The sequence below is a fragment of the Arabidopsis thaliana genome, chromosome 5 (assembly GCF_000001735.4).
Source record: "Arabidopsis thaliana chromosome 5, partial sequence".
NCBI lineage: Eukaryota > Viridiplantae > Streptophyta > Magnoliopsida > Brassicales > Brassicaceae > Arabidopsis > Arabidopsis thaliana.
Window position 1 is genome coordinate 14802687 of NC_003076.8, and position 19108 is coordinate 14821794.

Below are 19108 nucleotides of genomic sequence, written 5' to 3' on the forward strand. Positions count from 1 at the left end.
CCTCTTAGAGTATCCACATCAGCACATGAAAAACATCCTCAACACAATTATTAAGTTTAGAAAAACTTTTCCACGTCATATATCCTATAGATGTCATCTTGCATTTGAACACATTATTAATAACTGACCATGTATTAACTTCTATGTATCAAACTAATTGATTGCTTTATCAATAGATCGATCTGTGTTAAAAAAAATCAAAAAAAAATCAATAGATCGATCTAAGTAATGAAATAGATTCAGGTTATTTTCCTCTTTCAGTCACATATTTTTTCATGGAGAACAAATTCTCTCGAAGCATTTTCATCCAAATGATTTATCAAATCGTTGATTTGATAATATAGGTATCATTAGATGCAGCCAAAGTTATCAACGTCACACCTCGATGTTCTTGGATCCAATAGCTCAGCCAAAACAGATGTAATTGGATGGCCGAACACATAACTCATCCGTGACCGACCTCTCTAAACCATGCTCAAAGATTTCGAACAATTGAAAAGAAGTACTATGATTGGATACTGATTGCTACAATCATGGAATAATACAACAAAACTGCTTAAGAAAAGCTCACCGATCATGCCAAGCAAACTGGTGTTGTGAGTTTTTCACAAAACATGAAATCTTCGGCTGCAAATGTTGCATGTAGATGAATGACTGGAAAATTTTGAATTGAACAAAAGAATTGTACATTATTCAGCTCATTTCTCTACAAAATAGTAGATAAATAAGTTGAACAAATTTTCTTTGTAATTAGTTTATTTTCTAACTTTTTTGGTTGAATGGGTTAAATGACTTTTCTAACTTATTCATCTCAAATGGTAAAAAATGAGATTAATAATTTTTCAACGCAGTCAACTTGTTATTTTGAGACAACCATTTGCACCATCCTTCTTGCTTGCATCCTCTTTCACTTTGTCTAATAGTAGTAAGAGATGTTCATATTTCAATAGTAATATTTATTGTACTACAGAAAAGAATGAATTACTTTTAATGTTTAAGCTTTTCTTCATCACATTGTATCAAATCTTAACAGAACCACTTGATAAACGTTGCCTAAGGCTACAAGTATAAGTTTATTTTGTTAAAATAATCCCCATCGGCAATCATAAGATGCATTTTGTTAAACTAAAGAGCCAATCAGATTTCAAAACAATACTAGCAAGTAGCAAGCTACCATGCATTTTATTAAAATCATCTCGATTTCTCATGTAAATATTACTCTCCATACCAATATTGTGGAAAAATCACATATAAATTTTTTCCTTAAAAGGAGAATAACAGTTGGAAAAGAAATTATACAAGAGATATAGATTAAAAATACTAGCACTCATAGCCCGGACGTAGGCCAGATTAATCCCTAGTGTAAATATAAAAAGTATGAGTTTGTTACATCTTGTAAGCTAAACAATTTGCTAAAAAATACTTCGGAATTTTTTCATACAAATAAAACTCAGTTAATGATGAGCCGAACAAGCAGGCCGGACCCTTGGCACAAATCCAAGATACATGAGTATTGGACCTCCAAAATGTTTAAGCCTTTTAGTAACAAAATTAGGCCTCCAAAAATATTTGTTATTGCAAAACTAGGTTCTTTGTTTCTGTCGACAACAAAAAAAAAGGTTCTATGTTTCTAAAATTTTCATATTTAGTTTCAATTTTTAAAATTATCTATTTACTATCGCAAAAATAGGCCTTATTTTCCTGAAATTTTAAGATTTGATCTCAAGTTTTAACTTTTATCGACAAAAATCATCCAAAAAAAATTGTTGTGTATTAGGCCTCGTGGGAAGAAAAATACTTGGGTTCACCCCTAGGGGTAATTAGGCCTCATAAAACAATTTATTTACTTTTAGTAAAGTAATATCAAAGATTTTGTATGTATGCCATGCAGTGAGTAATTAACTTTTTTGCATGTATTTATTATGAAACATCAAAACCTTTCATATGTAATATACATTGGTTGGCAACTTCAATTATTCATAACAAAGATACTTTTTTAAAAAAAATCTCTTCTCAACCTTTTCCTATCTTAAATTTGTAGATTACAAAGGCAGGATTAAAATGAAATTCAAGAAGCAGAGAACATCAAAGAGCTCTAGAAACGGCGAGAGAGTTGAAGAAGAACCCACATGAGCATCACATGTTTTTCTTTTGTTTATGTGGCCAAAGGGCTTCATCCACAATTACAAATGGTCTATTTTGTTGTGATTAAACAAATGGTCTAATATGGTTTTTAAGTTTTATAACCAAAAAAACTAAAGAAACTGGAGTGAAACTAAACCGTAAAGCATATTGTTTATCATAAATTTTGTTTAGTTTAGGTTAAGAACAAATATGTACATACAGTTTGGTAATGGAGACAAAGTTCTTAGATTCACTTAACAATAGATAACACACTTTGTATGGTGTGTTGACTATTGGTTTTGATGTTTTTCTTCTTAGTGAATTAAGTTGATCAAACTAGAGAACTTTGTGAGCCTAACATCAATACAATTTGAAAGAGATACCAACTAAGAGAAATGAACATTTTGCATGAATTCCTGAAACATCAAACATCAAACACTCTCATTGCTTGGCAAACTTCAATTATTCATAACAAAGATATTTCGTTTTCTCTATAAGAATATACACTCAACACATTCCATAGTTTAACGCATAGACAGAGAAAGTAGAAAAATTTACTATTGTAAATTTGAATATTTGGCACTGTACATGAGAGTAATAGAGACCACCCCTGAAGGATTATGAATTCACTCTTTTTCTGATGAAAGCTGCTTAGCGAGTAGGATAAGCCCAGCTGTTGTGAAGCCTGACAAGACGGTTGACGCATAAAACAGAGCTAGAAGAGACCCTCTTAGAGACTGCTCAGAAGAACAAAAACATGACAAAATGTCACTCTATAAACCCCCAAAGCATCACAAAGCAGTATCATCGACTTCCACAATATGATAAGCATTAAAGAATAAGAGTAGAATGTTTGATCCACTAACCTTTCCGATTAGCAATGCATTGTCATTTGCATACTGCAATGAGTTCTCTGGTATGCTTTGGATCCCTTGACTGATTTGCCATGAAAGTATCCTGTTTGATCAAAGTATGAACTGTTTTTATTGTTGCTCATAAGAGTTGTGATACACATTTTTCAAAAGTAATAAACAAGCTTCCACAAAATACCCGTAGATGAACGCAATGGCAGCTCCGGTGTAGGCTTTCTCTGGAGTCACAGCAACTTGAAGCTCCCCAAACTGCAGTTCAAACAAAAAATTATCATCTGCAAAGTAGCTTCTTCAGTGAACATACATAAGAAAACAGATATTATGCTTTACCTTAAACATCCTTGTTCCTGACTTAGATTCATTGCTGACTGAAACAGATGATGTTTTTGCAGATAAGACCCCTCCAGTTGTGATCATCGCTTTCGCAATCTGCGAGTTCTCAGGAACATTAGTTCTTATACGCATGAATGATTATACAAACGAACAATTTGGTTTTATCATTGTGGCCGTTAAGTATGCAAACTATTGCGATTAACTGTCACTTACATTTACATTTTTACTCAGTAGACATAATCAAAGAATCAGTAGAAGAAACCACACGTCATTTGAGATTCAAGTACCTTCTGTAATTCACCTTTGGCATATTGTCCCATGCCCTGGAACCTTTTTCCTGCAGATATCAAACGCTTCCCAAAGGCTGAACAAAAAAAGGGTAAAAGCAGGTATGATTACAAGAGAGTAGATCTAGAAAGATGTGTATCTAGATACTATAGAGCTACTTCTTGTAACCTGATCTGGCACCATCTGTTAATAAAATTTCCAGTTCGGGAAGTTTCTCCACTAAACTACGAGAAGTTGATGTGTCAGCTTGTTCCCAAGCACGAGACAGATTCAGTAAGGTCTCCCCAAGCTCTTGACCACACTACAAATAGATTTGAGAGGTCGCAATTGTAAGTCCCTCAAAGTTTAAGAAAGTGAGGAAGGGAGGTTAGCTTGTATATCACAATGAAGCTTAGATCATTTGAAAGATTCCATAACGTTTGAATGAATGTGACCCTATCACTAACTGTTAAACAAGATTACAGGAAGGTTTCTGTCTGCGGACTTAAAATAATTGTATGAGCTGTATGTTTCACTACTCACATGTTACATCTAACTGCCTAAAAGTGAAGATCAGTCTTATGATTAGGCTCCTAAGGGCTAAAGTAATACAAAATCATGTATTTAGCTCAGATATCAAAATAATGGAGCAGCTATATTCTCTTCTGCAAATATCTATCATTAGTTGCTAGTAAATCCATTAACCACACACATGACAACATTCCTTCCATAAATCATATTGATACCAAAGATGAATAATAAAGAAGAAACAGCTTATGCTACAATAGGGATGAAACTAATCACAAATAGCTAACTCCAAACAGTTTAGAAAATTAGCTAATTCAGAAACTTGAAATTTGAGATCATTTAGACATAATAATATATGACAGCCATGTCGATACTGTTAAGCAAACTATACCGTTAATGAGAATACTATACTATACCCATATAAACGATAAATACCGGACTACACATTGGTATATTTGGCAATACACACAAAAGCATAGAATGCTATTAAGCATATAACTACTTTATAACACAGCAAATCACCAAAGGTTCTTTTTCTACTCATTTCCTAAGATTTTATGCTGGCACAAATGTTGGAATATAGAACTGCATAGCAGATGATAGTTTGTTTACCATGGAGTTGAGGCTACAATGAAGGAAGAGCATACACATGTAGTTCAAATACATGAATATCACATAAAAGATCCCACAGATGGAATAGCTGTTCTTGAACTCAGTACTAAAATAATCATAACCTCGAACCTTAATCTTATAACTGTTCATGTGGAGAAATAGGAACTAACCTCATCGATGACAGGTCCATTGGAGAGATCAAAAGCCGCATCATTCAACTAAAGAAAACCAAAACTCACCACATAAAAAAACGTTGCCCAAAATAAAAAAAATCAAGTTTTTAAGCAATGAGGGCTTACTTACATCGAGACGAAGATCATTTGGTAGCTGCTGGAAGTAATCTGATGGAAGATCAAAACACTTCTGCAACACACACAATTCAGAACCCATTAAGCACAAGAAACTCTATTTTAATTGATATCCCATAATCAAAAACAGAGTTCAGACTTACAGAGAGTTGTAGAAGAAGGGATTTGGAACTTGGTTCTTCTATTTCTAGAGGTTTAGTAGAATCTGATTCCGTAAGAGCAAATCGGAGAGTCAAGGATTTCGAAAGATTGTGCCTTTTGGACTTATTAGGTTTTAGAGAGGACGAAAAATGAAAACTTGGCTGAGAAAAGAAAAGAGTGGAAGAAGAGAGACTATGAAGAGGTTGGAGGAGACTAATAGAAGAAGAAGAACAAGAAGCCATCTTTCAGTTTTCCTCAATTCGTTTGTGTTTGGGCAAACTCAGAAACAATTCGTGAACAACCGAAAGATCTTTTAGACAATGAATGTAGTAGAGTCGAAGCTGTTTCTTGAGGCATCATCGTTTGGTTAAAGATTTGTCTTTTTCATTGGTTCCATATATGTGTTTTGTTTGTCTCTCTGTGCAATGAACTTGCGCCATTTGTCTGGTCTTCGATTTTTGTGAATTTTTTTGGAAGAAACTTTTTTTTTTGTTAAGTTTTTTGGAAGAAACTTAATCATCATAATATCACTAATCTTCTTCGTTTCTGTTTTTTTTTTTTGGCTAATTTTTTTTAGGGAAAAAAACTAGATTAACCAAAATAATAAGATTAATTATTAGAATAACTTATAAAATATTAGAGTTAAATTGATTCTTTTCTTTTCTAAAATATCATTTTCTTATATGTTAAAAATAAAACAAATACAAAAATATCTTTTAAAAAAAATTCCAACAATTTTACAAAAGTCTATCGTTTAGTTATGGGCAGATTTATTCTTATTCCGTAGACTTTTTTAACTGCGATAGTTTTTTTATAGCAGACTTTTTTGGTTGACAGACTTCTTAGAAGATAGTGATAACAGATTTATAAATTATAGCAGATTTAATTTGATTGACAGATTTTTAGTTTATTCAACCACAGACTTTCATATAATTTGACAGACTTATTTTTTTGTGGATGTTTTTTTACGTTAAGTGATGGCAGATTTATAATTTTGTTAAAAAAATCTGTCACATTGTAACAGATTTGTTGTCAAATAATTAATTACTAGAATGACGTGTAACGATAACCAATTTTTTTAATGTTATGACAGACTTGTTTTATGTTATAACAGATTCTTGTAATTTTACACAATATCTGTCGTTTGATGGCAGATTTGTTTTCTAAGATATAATATTTTGTGTTATGATAAAGTTGTTTTATGTTGTGACAGATAAATTTATATTACCATAAATCTGTCGTTTGATAGCAGGTTTAATAAAGAATAAAATAAATTGCTGAAATGATTTTAAAAATATTTTATGTTATGACAGATTTGTAATTTGAAATCCTTATGGTGACCGATTTATAGTTTTATTTTTCCACGATTTTCTTAATAGAATAATACTAACTATTGTAACAGTTCTTTTATTTGGAAAATTATATGACAGATTTGATTTTTTTGTCAATTATTTTTAGAAATTCTTTTAAATACCACTAAAATGAGTTTTTCCAAAAAAAATACTATAATGAATTTTATTTTTCAAAAATACCACAAATCTATAACTAAATTTAATATTCAAAACTAATTTCTACATCCTAAACACTAAACCTTACACCTAAAAACTATAACGTAAATATACATAGTCAACCCAAATATATAAAAAATTATATAACTTCAAAAATCAGTTATGGTTTTTTTTTGCATATTTTTTTGCTATAACAATATTTACAATGGTGACAGTTTTTTTTCATTGTAATGACAGACTTATTAGAGCAGTTACCATATTTACCACTAAAACATTAAATATCGACATTTAGGGTCAATTGGTCTTTTTACACAAAATTTGTGTTAGTCTAGTTATTCATCACTAATGAGAGTCATTTTAGTTACTATTATCCAGTTTTGAGTCAATCCGGGTAATTTTCAGTTTTTTTTATCATAGAGTGGATTTGCTCTATTACATTTATCATTCTTAGCTGAGAATAACACAGATTTGTTAATTCCAACAAAAAAATACATAATATGTGAGAAACACACATCTAAATAAAAAAAAATCAAGAAAAAGATCAATTATAAAAGTGTAATATCAAGCATGTAGCAAATAATGTGTTAAAAAAAATCAAAACAGTACATTTAAACCAACATGTATCATGTACTACAAATAAAAAGGATTTCCAAGGATTACACATTTTGACTTATTAGATTTTTGGATAAACAGGATGTTACAAGTAGAGAGAGACTGTTTAGATTAGAGGTTGGAGGAGATTAAGAGAAACTAATGTATTTGAAAACTAATTTTATTTGTATTTCCTCAAAAAAAAATGAGGAGATTGCATTTCCTCAAAAAATTTCCTCAAAAGTTTCAGATTTTTCTTTTTTCTTTAATATGCATATAGCTTTTTTCCCAAAATCCATTATCTGTATATACATTTTTGAAACCATTTTGTGAAATAAATCATGTAGTTGAGACTTATTTACAATGGCTGCCACTGGATTTTAATGTTTGTTTTTGATAATTAGAAAGAAAATCTTCGAATTAAATTGTGACATTTAACCATCTTCCTAAAATCTCTCCACATTAACTACACGATTATTTACTGAAATAAAACTTCCAAAATATTTAATATCATTTAATTACTACAAAATTATCATTTTTGATATTGTTTTTCTCCATGACTATAACAATTCGATTATAATCATCAAAGCGCAGAGATATAATTTGATAGCATTTAATTACTACAAAATTACAAAATATTTAGACAATGATTCATAAATATATCATAAATAAGATCAACATTAATAAAATAAATGGATTTTTTTTACGGGACGGGTTTGACAGGACGTTACTTAATAACATTTGTAAATTATAAAATAAAAATATTTTATAAATAGATACAATTTGTAAACTTTTATATATACTAACTTTAAAAAATAAATTGTTTCCGCGGTATACCGCGGGTTAAAATCTAGTTTTAATAACAATTCTTGAATTTTGTAATTCGAGAGAAAAGTATCAAACTTTGACAAGTGAGGACAGAAAAATGTAACAAGCTAAAGGAAAGTTTATTTCTGCGTTTATATCGTTTACTTTCAATTCTTTTTTAAAAGATATTATGTATCGCTCTTACGAGTGGAATAAGGAACTAAAAAAACAAAAAAATCTGCAGAATTAAAGGAACGATGACTCCTCTTTTTTTGGTCATCATGCAAACAAAATCAGTCAACAATCCTATCTCACCACTTTTTGAGGTTTAGGTTTATCGATTTCGAGGACTATATGTTGCATGTAATCTCTCTCTATGTGCATGGACTCTTCCTTCGGTATCATTTCCAGTCCGTGGAAAAATAGTCTATTTTCCCACAAAAATATGTATATCATATTAGATAGAGCCCAATTTATCATTACGTGTTAGATATCCCCGAAAACATACTTATCTACTTATATCTCCATAAATTCATAGTTTGAATCTCGTTTCTTCCTAAATTTATGTGGATATAACTCGATAAGTAATTTTTTGGGGGACATCTAGCACGTAATCATATATTGGGCTCTATCTAGTATGATGTGATAGTTATTGTGGATTAATCGTAGATTAATCTTTTCATGGCTATATCAAAATTTAATTGGTGGGTTTTGGGTTTGTGTTTCATGTTGATGTACGACCTCTATTATTCTGTTTCCGATGAGTTTATCTTGTTTTATATTGCAATCATCTAAATCTGAATTTTTCTTTTCGGTTTTGCATATTTTTCAAGGTAGAATTTCTCTCTCACTCAACTTCGTTTATGATTTTCCTAAAATGGCAAATAACCAAAACACATCTGTTTTGAGTACCGATACTATATGAGCTTTGATTCAAGGAGTTGCTACTCGAGAATGGATGTACTTGATGGATGTTTTAAAAACTATTGATGCTTCAGTGTATTTGAGAGGTCAAACTCTTGATGAAAGGGAAAAACAGCTTGGACAGGAGAGTCAAGAATTGTAAGTTATGGTTACCAAGAAATCGAATCGCTTCAACATCAGATTTCTTACTTAGAAAACCACCACGTGTCTCTGGATTTTGATTAATCTAATCTTCAAAAATCTTTACATGAATAACTTTGCTGAAATTTAAACCTTAGTCTCTAGAAATGGAGGAAAAGATCAGCATCTTCAAGTCTCTCTTTTTCTCGAGATTCATATCTTGAATAAAATATGTGATTCAAAAGTTGTGTTTGTCGATTTCGATAAAATTTATCTCTTTTTTTAGATGTCAAATGTTTAGTTTTTTACCATATATATTTTTTTTTTTAATCATACCATATCTTGTAAACATACACAATTTAAGAGTATAGAATGTTATAGTATATTATATGTAATATATATATATATATATTTTTGTAAGTGTATATTTGAGTATATGATTATTAATTTATATATACGGGCAACGATGATAAATAATTTTTCAATTAAAAAACGAGAAAATATCATTAAAAACTTCAAAATGTATTTTCGTTGAAAAAAAAGCTCAATTATAGAAATTGGCAAAGTTGAGACTTTTCTCCAACGGAAAAGCACAATTGAGGCTTTTATGATATGTATATGTCAATTATAAGCAAACTCTCTTTTTTCCTTTCTCTTATTTCTCAATTTCCTTTAAACAAAACTATGAAAATACCACATTTTAAGTTTTTATACATGAATTAGGATCATCTTCGACAAGTCTAGGTCCTGTGAATAATTTCTCTTCTTTTATACCTCCAACAGATGATATTTTTAGCTGAATCTAAATGTGGACTGAGAAACACACAAAATATGTAGGAAAGTTAAAACCCAACACATAGTCTACAGAAATTCAAGATAAAGATCAACTCTTAAACTGTAATATCAAGCATATGACAAATAGTTTGCTGGAAATCAAAACAGTATAGTTAAACAACATGCATCATCCTGCTAAATAGAAGAAGCATTTTAAATCCACAGTTTGGTTTTGTTCTGTTTGTTTTTTCACCTCCAAGAGGAACCACCAAGCTTTATCACTTCTTCTGAACTTGAATCTTTCCTTGTTCCAAATCCTTCATCCCTTTTCTGACTACTTGCGTCTCCATACAAATCTTTTAGCTTTGCGAGATTGCTGTTCACTGTCACCGCCGATTTCTCTTTGTTGCTACTATCTCTTTTAGGAGTCGGTTCACGCTCAATCTGCACACTCCTGCTCCTACTTCTGCTTCTGCTCCTGCTTCTCCGGTCATGTCTACTTCTGTCGTCCTCATAATCATTGCGCCTGCTTCTACTATCATAGTCACGCCTTGATCTCCTATCATTACCATAATCCCTTTCCCTTTCTCTGTATCTATCCCTCCCCCTCTCTCTTTCGCGGTCTTTCTCCCTCTCTCTTTCCCGTTGTCTATCTGAGTCTCTGTCAGAATAATAGTCTCGGCTCTGGCTTCTACGTGGGGACCGCTGTTGTACTTCATCGCCTCCATTTCTGTCATAACCAGTCGGTGGAGGACGGCGAACAGGAGAAGAGCCTCTGGTGGAAGCACGATGAGGTGCACGCTGACCAAATGAAACAGAGAGGGATGCTTTTACTGATGGTGGACGACGGGCAGTGTCTTCTGAGCCACGGGTCATGTCTCCGGTTGAACCAGAAGGTTTAGTTGGTAAATTCATCTTCTCAAGGTTTGATACAATCTGGCGCATGACAGGAACAGGTATACGAGGAAACAAAGTATCAAAGTAGTACTGCAAAAAAACCAACAACAGTAAGTCAGATTCAGGAATTGGCATCATGGAGACATTAAAGTATTATGATAAATGACTAATAAACACATTTATAGCAAAAGCTAACGGATGTTTACTAAAACGAACAGAAAATAAAAAAAATATCGAATACATAGCTTAGGTATCAAAGACCATTATCAATGGTAACTAGCTTAGAATCTAAGCTATTTATTAGATTGGTTTGCATTGCTACATTTCACTCGTAACATAGCTTAGAATCATCTTAAGGGATAAAGGTCGCAGGGCAAACCAATCTAATGAATTGTTCACACTACCACACCTTAGGTATCAAAGACCATTATCAAATGGTAACTAAGAACAATTTTAAACAAGCAACTGTCATTAAAAGAGTGTTTGTACTTTCCTGACAAAACATAGCCCAGTGTAAAGTCACACAGCATCTTACCAACGAATAAAAGTTCTTGTGTTAATATCACTTCAAATTCTCAGTATCATAAAATATATTTATAGACCCCATGGACAACCCAGATGCATCCAAGTCTGCCCAGCCAAAAATCAGTTTTCCATGGAGAATTCACAGAAGACAGGAAAATTTGACCATCTAATATAAAGACTTGTGACTCACCAGTCCAAGCAGCAAATCACGTACATAAACACCCATTGTCGTCATCCGTCCATTTGATCCTGGTGAAAACTCCTGAAGACAAAAAAACATAATTCACGTTAAACTGTATACCAGTGCAGAGCCATGTTCAAAGAAGTTGGAGTGCATGTTATGAATTTCTGATAACTAGGTGAACCCACAAGTCCACAACACATAATTTTCTAAGCAGTAGGCCACATGATCTCATACATACTAAAAAGGGTCCAGGGATCTCCAAGACAGTAAGAGTCTAAAAGATAAGATCCGGTATAATTGTAGCCATTCAGGTCAGTGACATACTCTATTCTATTGTTCCAAACTTCATTGTGCGATTATCTCAGTAAGAATCCTAACAAGAGCTTCTCCATCAATAAACCATATTAAGGAACGAAAGAAAAGCGTGATGCTAACTGACACAGCAACTTTAATGAACCCAGATGCACGAATAGGCAATTGCATACGGTTTTTCACGAGAGCTTGATAATAATAAAATGGTATTCATAATTGTATACTACTCTCAGAACTTGATAAAAACTGCTTACCTCATCATCTTTAATGTATGGTTCATACCATGTCCACAACGTCTTTGCATCTGCAACATATCTTAAATATAGGAATCCAACCTGCACATTCAGTACCCTGTGGTTAGATCAAAAGCAATGGACATGTAAAACAGATCAAACAAGTTGTTGTAACATGAAAAAAACGCAAAGCAAAACAAACATTGATATAAAATGCAAGACAAACATAACTTCCCATACACCAAGGAAGCATGTATGCACTGTCTCATTAAAAAGAAAACACTTCAGATATATCCTGAACTTTATCTGGAACACCGGGTATCATAAACAGATTATTTGTCAGTAGCTACGTTCTATACTGTTAAATGGGCAGAGAGGTGATCCTAGAGAGATAGAGTAGCTAAAATAGAAAAGACACCTCAAACCTTGATATGCGGATACTCCTAGCAAAGAAAGGTCTTATATATTTTGGTGGGAGAAAGTCTCAGCAACTCAAAGAAAGAATGACATCCCAACTTTGATTGTGGTTGTGAAAATCTGCTATGAAAACACGAGAACAATTATGTGTACGCTCATACCTTCAATACGGGATGAGAAAAGAATAGTTTCAGATGGAACCCAGAGGTAAGGAATGCTATTACCTGACTGTAATATGCTCTATAATTATTTGACAATCAAAAGGAACACCTACCTTTTTCGGGTTAAAATTGACTAATAAGAACAACTCAGCTTGGTAACAAGTAACAGGAGGAACAGGTATAGGAACAAGCAGCACACACTGTTAGATTTCTAGATCTTACTGAAAATCAAGAAGAAGCCAGAAGATGGAAAGACATATTTTAAGATTCTACTAAGAAAACCAATACCAAAAAGACAAGGTTATAGCATCACGGTAGCTCATACTTTATGCAGGACAATAATGCAAAAAAGATGGTTAAGAGATTCACTCACCGCTCTAATATAAGGAGAATCTGTGTGCTTTAACAGTCCATGCATCTGCTTCACTGTAAGTTTCATGGTAAAGAATTTGTAGAGAAGACAATACGCTGTTGAAGGACCACGGCAATTCCCACCCATCCACGGCTCCACATGATTAACTTGGTTGTAGATTTCATCAATTACCTCATGATAAGTCTTTAAACCATAGAGCTCTTTAAAATAGTCAGAAGAAAGAATGTTCATTGAAAGAACCTTTTCCAATAATGACTCATATGCCCTTCCATTTGACTGTATCTCCGCCATGTTTTATGAAATTGAAAAATGCTGAGAGATACAGAAAAAGCCTACGAGCCCAAAAAACCTGAAAGAGAAATTAAACACATTAGGAAATACAACAAGCTAAAGCTTGAAACTTTTTGGCCATAGATACAGAAACAATAACTAATCCTAAAAACCCAACTAAACCAACTATTAATCCTAAATTGAAACGAAACCCTAGAAATAGCAAAGCAAAATCTATGGGATCAACCTCAAAATTAAACCGGAAAGGAACTAAATTTCGTCAATCCCAGATAAGAAAAGGTGAAAATCGATATCAATTTCGGAAGGAACTGGTGAAATCAAATCGATCAAGCTAGAAACAAAGTCGAATCTATGTATCAGCCGGTTAAAAACAATTTCTATAAGCAAACAAACTTAATTCTCGAGAAGTTTATCAAAATCGTAAGGAGTAAAAGAGAGAAACCTGAAATTTGACGAACTGTGTTAGCGATTACAGGATTCAAGCGCGAGAGGTAGAGGGACACCAAAAGAGCCCTAGAAACGGCGATCTCGTATCGGACTTAGAAAGCTGCTTTCATATTTAATTTGGGAAACTTTCAAATATGCCCTCATATTATCACGTAGTTTCACATTTTACCCAAATATTATAATATACAAATTTGATCATTCTTTTAGTCTTTTGGCGTAGTATATATACTCGAAATATCGAAATTGCAAATTCTACCGTATCTTAGTTGACTTGTTCGTGCTAGACATGAATGAATACGCCTGATTCCTCAAAGCTACTCATTATTGGAGAAAGTGAATCAAACATTAAGAGCACTGAAACAGAACTTAAGAGCCATGAAACCAAGCCATCGTTGCTACAACACTGAGTCTTTTAAAATTTTTGGAAATCAGTTTGTGACATCTGCCCAAAAAGACTCGACTCGTACCTCTCTACAATGTTAGAACCAAAAGATTACCGAATGACCCAACTTACAAAATATATGACTGGTTATAGCCTGGAGAATCCATCAATAAATTATGCCTGCATAACTTAAACCTCACTCAACGGGGTCAGAATGCTAACGCGACTTTACCTCTCTTGTAACATTCTCCTTGCTAATCTTTCTCTGGGTTCTTCTAAGAGACAACTTGTCCGCACTCTCTTTGGTTCCATGTTCTAACTTTCCCATGTTTTTTCCGTTTTCACCAGTCACACGGTAAGTGACCTCTCTTCCACTAGAGCAACCGATATCAGTTTCTAAACAAACTTTCCTCTTTTTAAGCGAACTACCAGAAGCAGACGAATCAGTTGTGCTCTTTCTTTTGGCATTCTTCTTTTCTCTTCTCGCGGTTGCTTTCGCCTGCTCGCGATCTTTCTTTACCTTCTCATAAGCATGTTGAACCACACTTGCAGCATGAGCTGCACTGCTGGTTCTTGAGAATGTCCACTTGGAGTTATTAAATAAACCTGAAGTAGTATTGTGGTTTGCAGCTGACTTTAGACGGCTGCAACTACTCCAACGGCTTGAAATACCTGGTTTAGGGACTTCTACTGCCAAATAGGACTGTAGACAATTAGGACACCGAAGGTTACAGTTGACATAAACTCTTAGATACTCGTACTGCATCATGCATCTCCTGCAGACTGTCCAGAAAGTATTCGACTTTGATTGGTCTGATGACCCAGATGCAGTAAATGAGTTTGGTGTTGTTGTGTGATTATCAGTACGTCCTGTTTTCTGTGTAGTACCAACTGGCTTTTGCGGATTGTTCTTTTGGGTCGGAGGATTGTTCTTCTGGGCTGGCGGATTGGTCTTCTGGGCAGGCGGATTGGTCTTCTGGGCTGGCGGATTGGTCTTCTGGGCCGGCGGATTGTTTCTCGGGGTCGTCGTCCTTGCATTTGTAGTGAAAGTAGTCTTGGCGAAATTGCAGAACCCGTTATTAGAAGATGAAACTGAGACCTTCTGATAAACTGAGTGCAAACTTTTCCTACGATCATAAGCTGCTCTCTTTTCCTTATCTGACAAGAATTTCCAAGCTTCAGAAACATGTTTGAATGCCCCTTCAGCTCCTATAGACTTGTTTTTATCGGGGTGAAGCATTAGAGCAAGCTTCCTGTACTTTCTCTTCAACGTTTCATCATCATCCCGAGGACTTGCATTGAGTATTCCATACCAGTCGACATCCTCGTTTACTTTGTTTTCTGCAGCGATATACACATCCAAGGTTGCTAACATCTGAGAAACACCTTCTATCTCTGGATACAGATTTTGAGCTTTCAAGGCAAATTTCTTAGCCCCGGCAATGTCTTTCATTTTGAACTTGTTCTCTGCAATTTCTTTCGCCCTCGTCGCCTCGTCTTTGTTGCACTCCATGCCTGTCGTGTATCCTTATCATTCAATTTTTCTAATGACCAAAGTCTCAATGCCGACGAAATTCTCCGAATTTGAGCAATCCCCAGCGTCTGGGCTATGTTTTGCTTCAAGGATGGCTACTTTCTGGCTAAAACAAAAAAGGTAGATATGGAGGTGTTAACATATGTGAGAAAGCATCTACTAGCCGCTTAGCCAGTTCAGAAAAACGTAACACAAAATGTCAATGGTTTTTCTGCAATCATATTCTACACACATGCAGCCTAGCTACCAAAAATCCGTTGCAAATAGTGACTTCCACCAACACATAGAAATTAACATGTAAAACAACCAAGCAAAACAGAGACACCAGACTCAAGCCTATGCGACAAGAACAAAAACCCATTAACTCCAATTGCAAATCCACAAACCAGAGGCGAAACAATCAGCAGCTTGAGGAGATAAACCTTGTCAAAGCTAAGAAACAGCTCTCAATCATGCGTCACTAAGAAATTAACTCTATGAAGCTATCTAAAATCTTCGAAAAATCTCAGAAGCATGCAGAAACAAAGCTTAAAAGTGGCTACAATGTGTGTGGTTTAGATTTTTTTCCACCGAAAATTCGAAAAACCCAAGATATGTAGAAACAATCCAACATCTAAGCGTAAATAGCGAAATCGACTTCTAGATTCATCTAAAAACCCTAGAAATCTCACAAACTCACAAACCTCTCAAAAATTTCGACTCGAAACGCACCTGATTTCTACGGGATTAGCAACAACATCAAAATCGATTAAACCTAGAGACAATGTCGAAATCTGTAATCAGTGAATCAATCAATCAGGAATCATATCTAATGCAAAGTGAAGAGAAACAAGAGAAGACCTGAAAGCTCGAGATTTGCAAAGTTTTAGGGTCAAAGATGAAAAGAGAAGATGCGACGAGAGAAAACGCTAGAATCACTCACACCAGTTGCGTTTCAGATTTTTCGATTGCGGGCTTAAACTTTTATATTTATCTTAGAAGATTTTTAATATGACCCTCTTATTATTTACTTTTTGACCGAATTGACCAAAAACTTTGTGATAGGAATCTTTATGACCTCAGCAGAGTGTACTATGGCCACATTTATATGGTGTGATAACACCAGTGTAACACCAGTGTAGACCTCTACTTGCACAGCTTCTTTCTTCTATAATCTCTGACATTAGGATTCTATGGAGAAGTTTAATTTGTATTGATCCAAAACAACCCTAATGATCTAATATAACTCGAATAAAAATATGAATCGAGAAATGAAGTCGAATTTGTAAATGTTATAAGGTTTTATCTTTTTCTATATCCGAAGAAACGGAAACTAGACCCGAATCCAAAATTTGATTCGAGAAATAAATTCGATTTTGTAATTGTTATAAGGTATTATCTTTTTATATATCCAAAAAAACAAAAATAGACCCGAATCAAAAATTTGATTCGAGACATGAAGTCGATTTTGTAAGTGTTATAATGTTTTTCAATATCCGAAGAAACGGACACTAGATCCGAATCAAACTAAATGAGAAAAATATTTCGAATAGAATGTTCGTTTCATTAAAAATAAGAACATATTTGAATTTGAAAACTATAATAATTGAAAACATATTTGTAACCGTCTGTTTAAATTAGGCGATGAAAATACTCTATTAGACGTAACTATAATTTCTCGATCTTCTTAATTCTACGGATTATGAAATTTTCTCATATGAGAAAATTTTACTAGAGAAATTTAACGCAGATTAAGTAAATCGATTCAAAACAAACCAAATAAAGAAAATTGATTCGAAATTAAACTCAATTTTAAAACGGTTGTAAAGATTTACTTTTTTCGTTTATTTTCATAACAGAAGTTGGATACGAAGCGAACTAGAAAATAAAATAGTTGGATTACATTACCTTTTTATTACAAATAAAGACTTCTGACTTTTAAAAAACAAATAAGACTGAAATCTCATATAGATCGGTCTACAACAAATCGAGTCAAGTTTCAGATATTGTAACTAGAATTGTGCCCCTAGCTATGTTAATTTACAACAAATATTAAAATATTTTGAAGATATCAAACATATGCATTAGTGTTAAATAACAAAGAAAGTATATCATTATTACAAAACAATTAAAAAAAAAGAAAAGTTGGGGAAAAAGAAACAGTTTTTAGTTTTTTTAAAAACATATTTTCCCGTAAATATGTGTGAAAGAAAATAGTTTGTTTGGAAATTATAGAGATAATGGGATATGGGAAAGGAGAACAGTTTTTAATTTTTTAAAAAAACAGTTTTTTTTTTTTTGTAAATAGGTGTGAAAAGAAAGATGTAAAAGAATAGAATTTGAGACTTATGCCACATGTCAAAAGGATACATCAATTATTAAAAAAAAATGACCGTTGATTTAGTATAGTTAGATTTTAAGTTAATAACCTATTAATTAAAAGGAATGAGAAATATTACTAGGAAAGTTTAATTCGGATTAAGTGGATCGACACAAAACAAACCAAATAGAAAACCCTTATCCCAATACTAAATCAAATGGTGGCATCATTAAAATGTTTTACTTTTATTTAATCAAAAAACGGAAACTAGATCCGCATCAAAAAGAAAAAATAATAAATTGTTTATAAATTATTTTCATTAAATAATATGAAAATAATATAGAATTTTGTATCGATCAATTTAAAACATATCAAGGAAAGTATCATATAAATGTAACATATATTCCTACCCTCTGAATTAGTACTCATGAGAGATATAGAATCTCTCGTTTTTGTCTTTAAATGAGAAACATGTTTATTAAGAAATTTTAATTCAAAATAAGTGAATCAAACCATGTACATGGGTGATATTTTTGTAGTATCACAAGTCCAAAAATTATTTTTATATTGATAAAATAACTAAAATGAGCTCGATCAGTATATATATATATATATATATATATATATATTTATTTATTTATTTATTTATTTATTAAACAAACATTATAGATAATACTAAAATAATTCTTAATGATACTTTATGAGTATCACCTATGAACATTCTCTTAGTATCCTCCAACAAAACTAAAATTACTCACCAAAAAAAATTACTCACCAAATTGTAATTTCTTTACATTTATTTGAATAAAACATAGGGGGCAATTGCCTCCTACTACTCACAAAAAAATCTAAAACAAATTGAATCGAAAAACTTGGTTTGAATACTGAAATTAGTTTTAGCACCGCTAACAAATATTTTGTTTCCGAATAGTACTGAAAATAGATAACATTTTTGTGTGAACAGAATGTCAAGTCCGCAAGATGACTGAACTTCGTTGGAAGAGAAAAAAGTGTGATTCTTATTGTTATATTTTTCTGTGAGTGCATGCAATCATATCGAAGTTTGGGATAGTGGGTTTTTTCCGGTAAAATGTTAAGTTTTATACCATTTTAGATTTTTTACAGAATTACAGAGATTACAAGG

General features: G+C 32.9%; 3 protein-coding genes across 22 annotated transcripts; all 3 read right to left on the reverse strand.

The window, feature by feature from the left end:
• Positions 1 to 2526: 2526 nt before the first annotated feature.
• Positions 2527 to 5589, reverse strand: AT5G37360 (LOW protein: ammonium transporter 1-like protein). Its single transcript, NM_123095.6, has 9 exons — positions 5188 to 5589; positions 5040 to 5099; positions 4907 to 4954; positions 3786 to 3918; positions 3617 to 3693; positions 3327 to 3425; positions 3175 to 3245; positions 2991 to 3081; positions 2527 to 2861 (listed from the first exon to the last, which is right to left on the reverse strand). Exons 1-9 carry the CDS (start codon positions 5425 to 5427, stop codon positions 2751 to 2753), a joined length of 930 nt encoding a protein of 309 aa, NP_198552.1. The 5' UTR covers positions 5428 to 5589; the 3' UTR covers positions 2527 to 2750.
• Positions 5590 to 9883: 4294 nt separating this feature from the next.
• ATSRL1 (PRP38 family protein) lies at positions 9884 to 13942 on the reverse strand. Of its 12 annotated transcripts, NM_001203501.1 has the most exons (6): positions 13745 to 13942; positions 13252 to 13360; positions 13012 to 13157; positions 12082 to 12162; positions 11522 to 11593; positions 9889 to 10896 (listed from the first exon to the last, which is right to left on the reverse strand). In NM_001203501.1, exons 3-6 carry the CDS (start codon positions 13135 to 13137, stop codon positions 10159 to 10161), a joined length of 1017 nt encoding a protein of 338 aa, NP_001190430.1. In that variant the 5' UTR covers positions 13138 to 13157; positions 13252 to 13360; positions 13745 to 13942; the 3' UTR covers positions 9889 to 10158. The 12 variants fall into 12 exon arrangements, with proteins under 12 accessions (NP_851101.1, NP_001330326.1, NP_001190430.1 ...); NM_180770.2 differs by having other exon boundaries at positions 9884 to 10896; positions 13012 to 13360; positions 13745 to 13905; NM_123096.3 differs by having other exon boundaries at positions 9999 to 10896; positions 11546 to 11593; positions 13012 to 13360; positions 13745 to 13834.
• Positions 13943 to 14047: 105 nt separating this feature from the next.
• Positions 14048 to 16660, reverse strand: AT5G37380 (Chaperone DnaJ-domain superfamily protein). 9 transcript variants are annotated; one of them, NM_001344191.1, is made up of 3 exons: positions 16506 to 16660; positions 16377 to 16419; positions 14059 to 15767 (listed from the first exon to the last, which is right to left on the reverse strand). In NM_001344191.1, the coding sequence occupies exon 3, from the start codon at positions 15642 to 15644 to the stop codon at positions 14349 to 14351; it is 1296 nt and encodes a 431-aa protein (NP_001318687.1). In that variant the 5' UTR covers positions 15645 to 15767; positions 16377 to 16419; positions 16506 to 16660; the 3' UTR covers positions 14059 to 14348. The 9 variants fall into 9 exon arrangements, with proteins under 9 accessions (NP_001078673.1, NP_001318687.1, NP_851102.1 ...); NM_180771.2 differs by having other exon boundaries at positions 16349 to 16419; NM_001125851.2 differs by having other exon boundaries at positions 14075 to 15771; positions 16506 to 16616.
• Between the last annotated feature and the right edge of the window lie 2448 nt (positions 16661 to 19108).

Coding starts and splice junctions, on each gene's coding strand:
- AT5G37360 (NM_123095.6), bottom strand. CDS start 5,427: ATGGCTTCTTGTTCTTCTTCTTCTATTAGTCTCCTCCAACCTCTTCAT. Junction 4,955..5,039: donor CAAATGATCTTCGTCTCGAT/GTAAGTAAGCCC, acceptor GGTTTTCTTTAG/TTGAATGATGCGGCTTTTGA. Junction 3,919..4,906: donor ATGGACCTGTCATCGATGAG/GTTAGTTCCTAT, acceptor ATCTATTTGTAG/TGTGGTCAAGAGCTTGGGGA.
- ATSRL1 (NM_180770.2), bottom strand. CDS start 13,302: ATGGCGGAGATACAGTCAAATGGAAGGGCATATGAGTCATTATTGGAA. Junction 12,163..13,011: donor ATTCTCCTTATATTAGAGCG/GTGAGTGAATCT, acceptor CTGAATGTGCAG/GTTGGATTCCTATATTTAAG. Junction 11,594..12,081: donor CATACATTAAAGATGATGAG/GTAAGCAGTTTT, acceptor TTTTGTCTTCAG/GAGTTTTCACCAGGATCAAA.
- AT5G37380 (NM_001085204.2), bottom strand. CDS start 15,644: ATGGAGTGCAACAAAGACGAGGCGACGAGGGCGAAAGAAATTGCAGAG.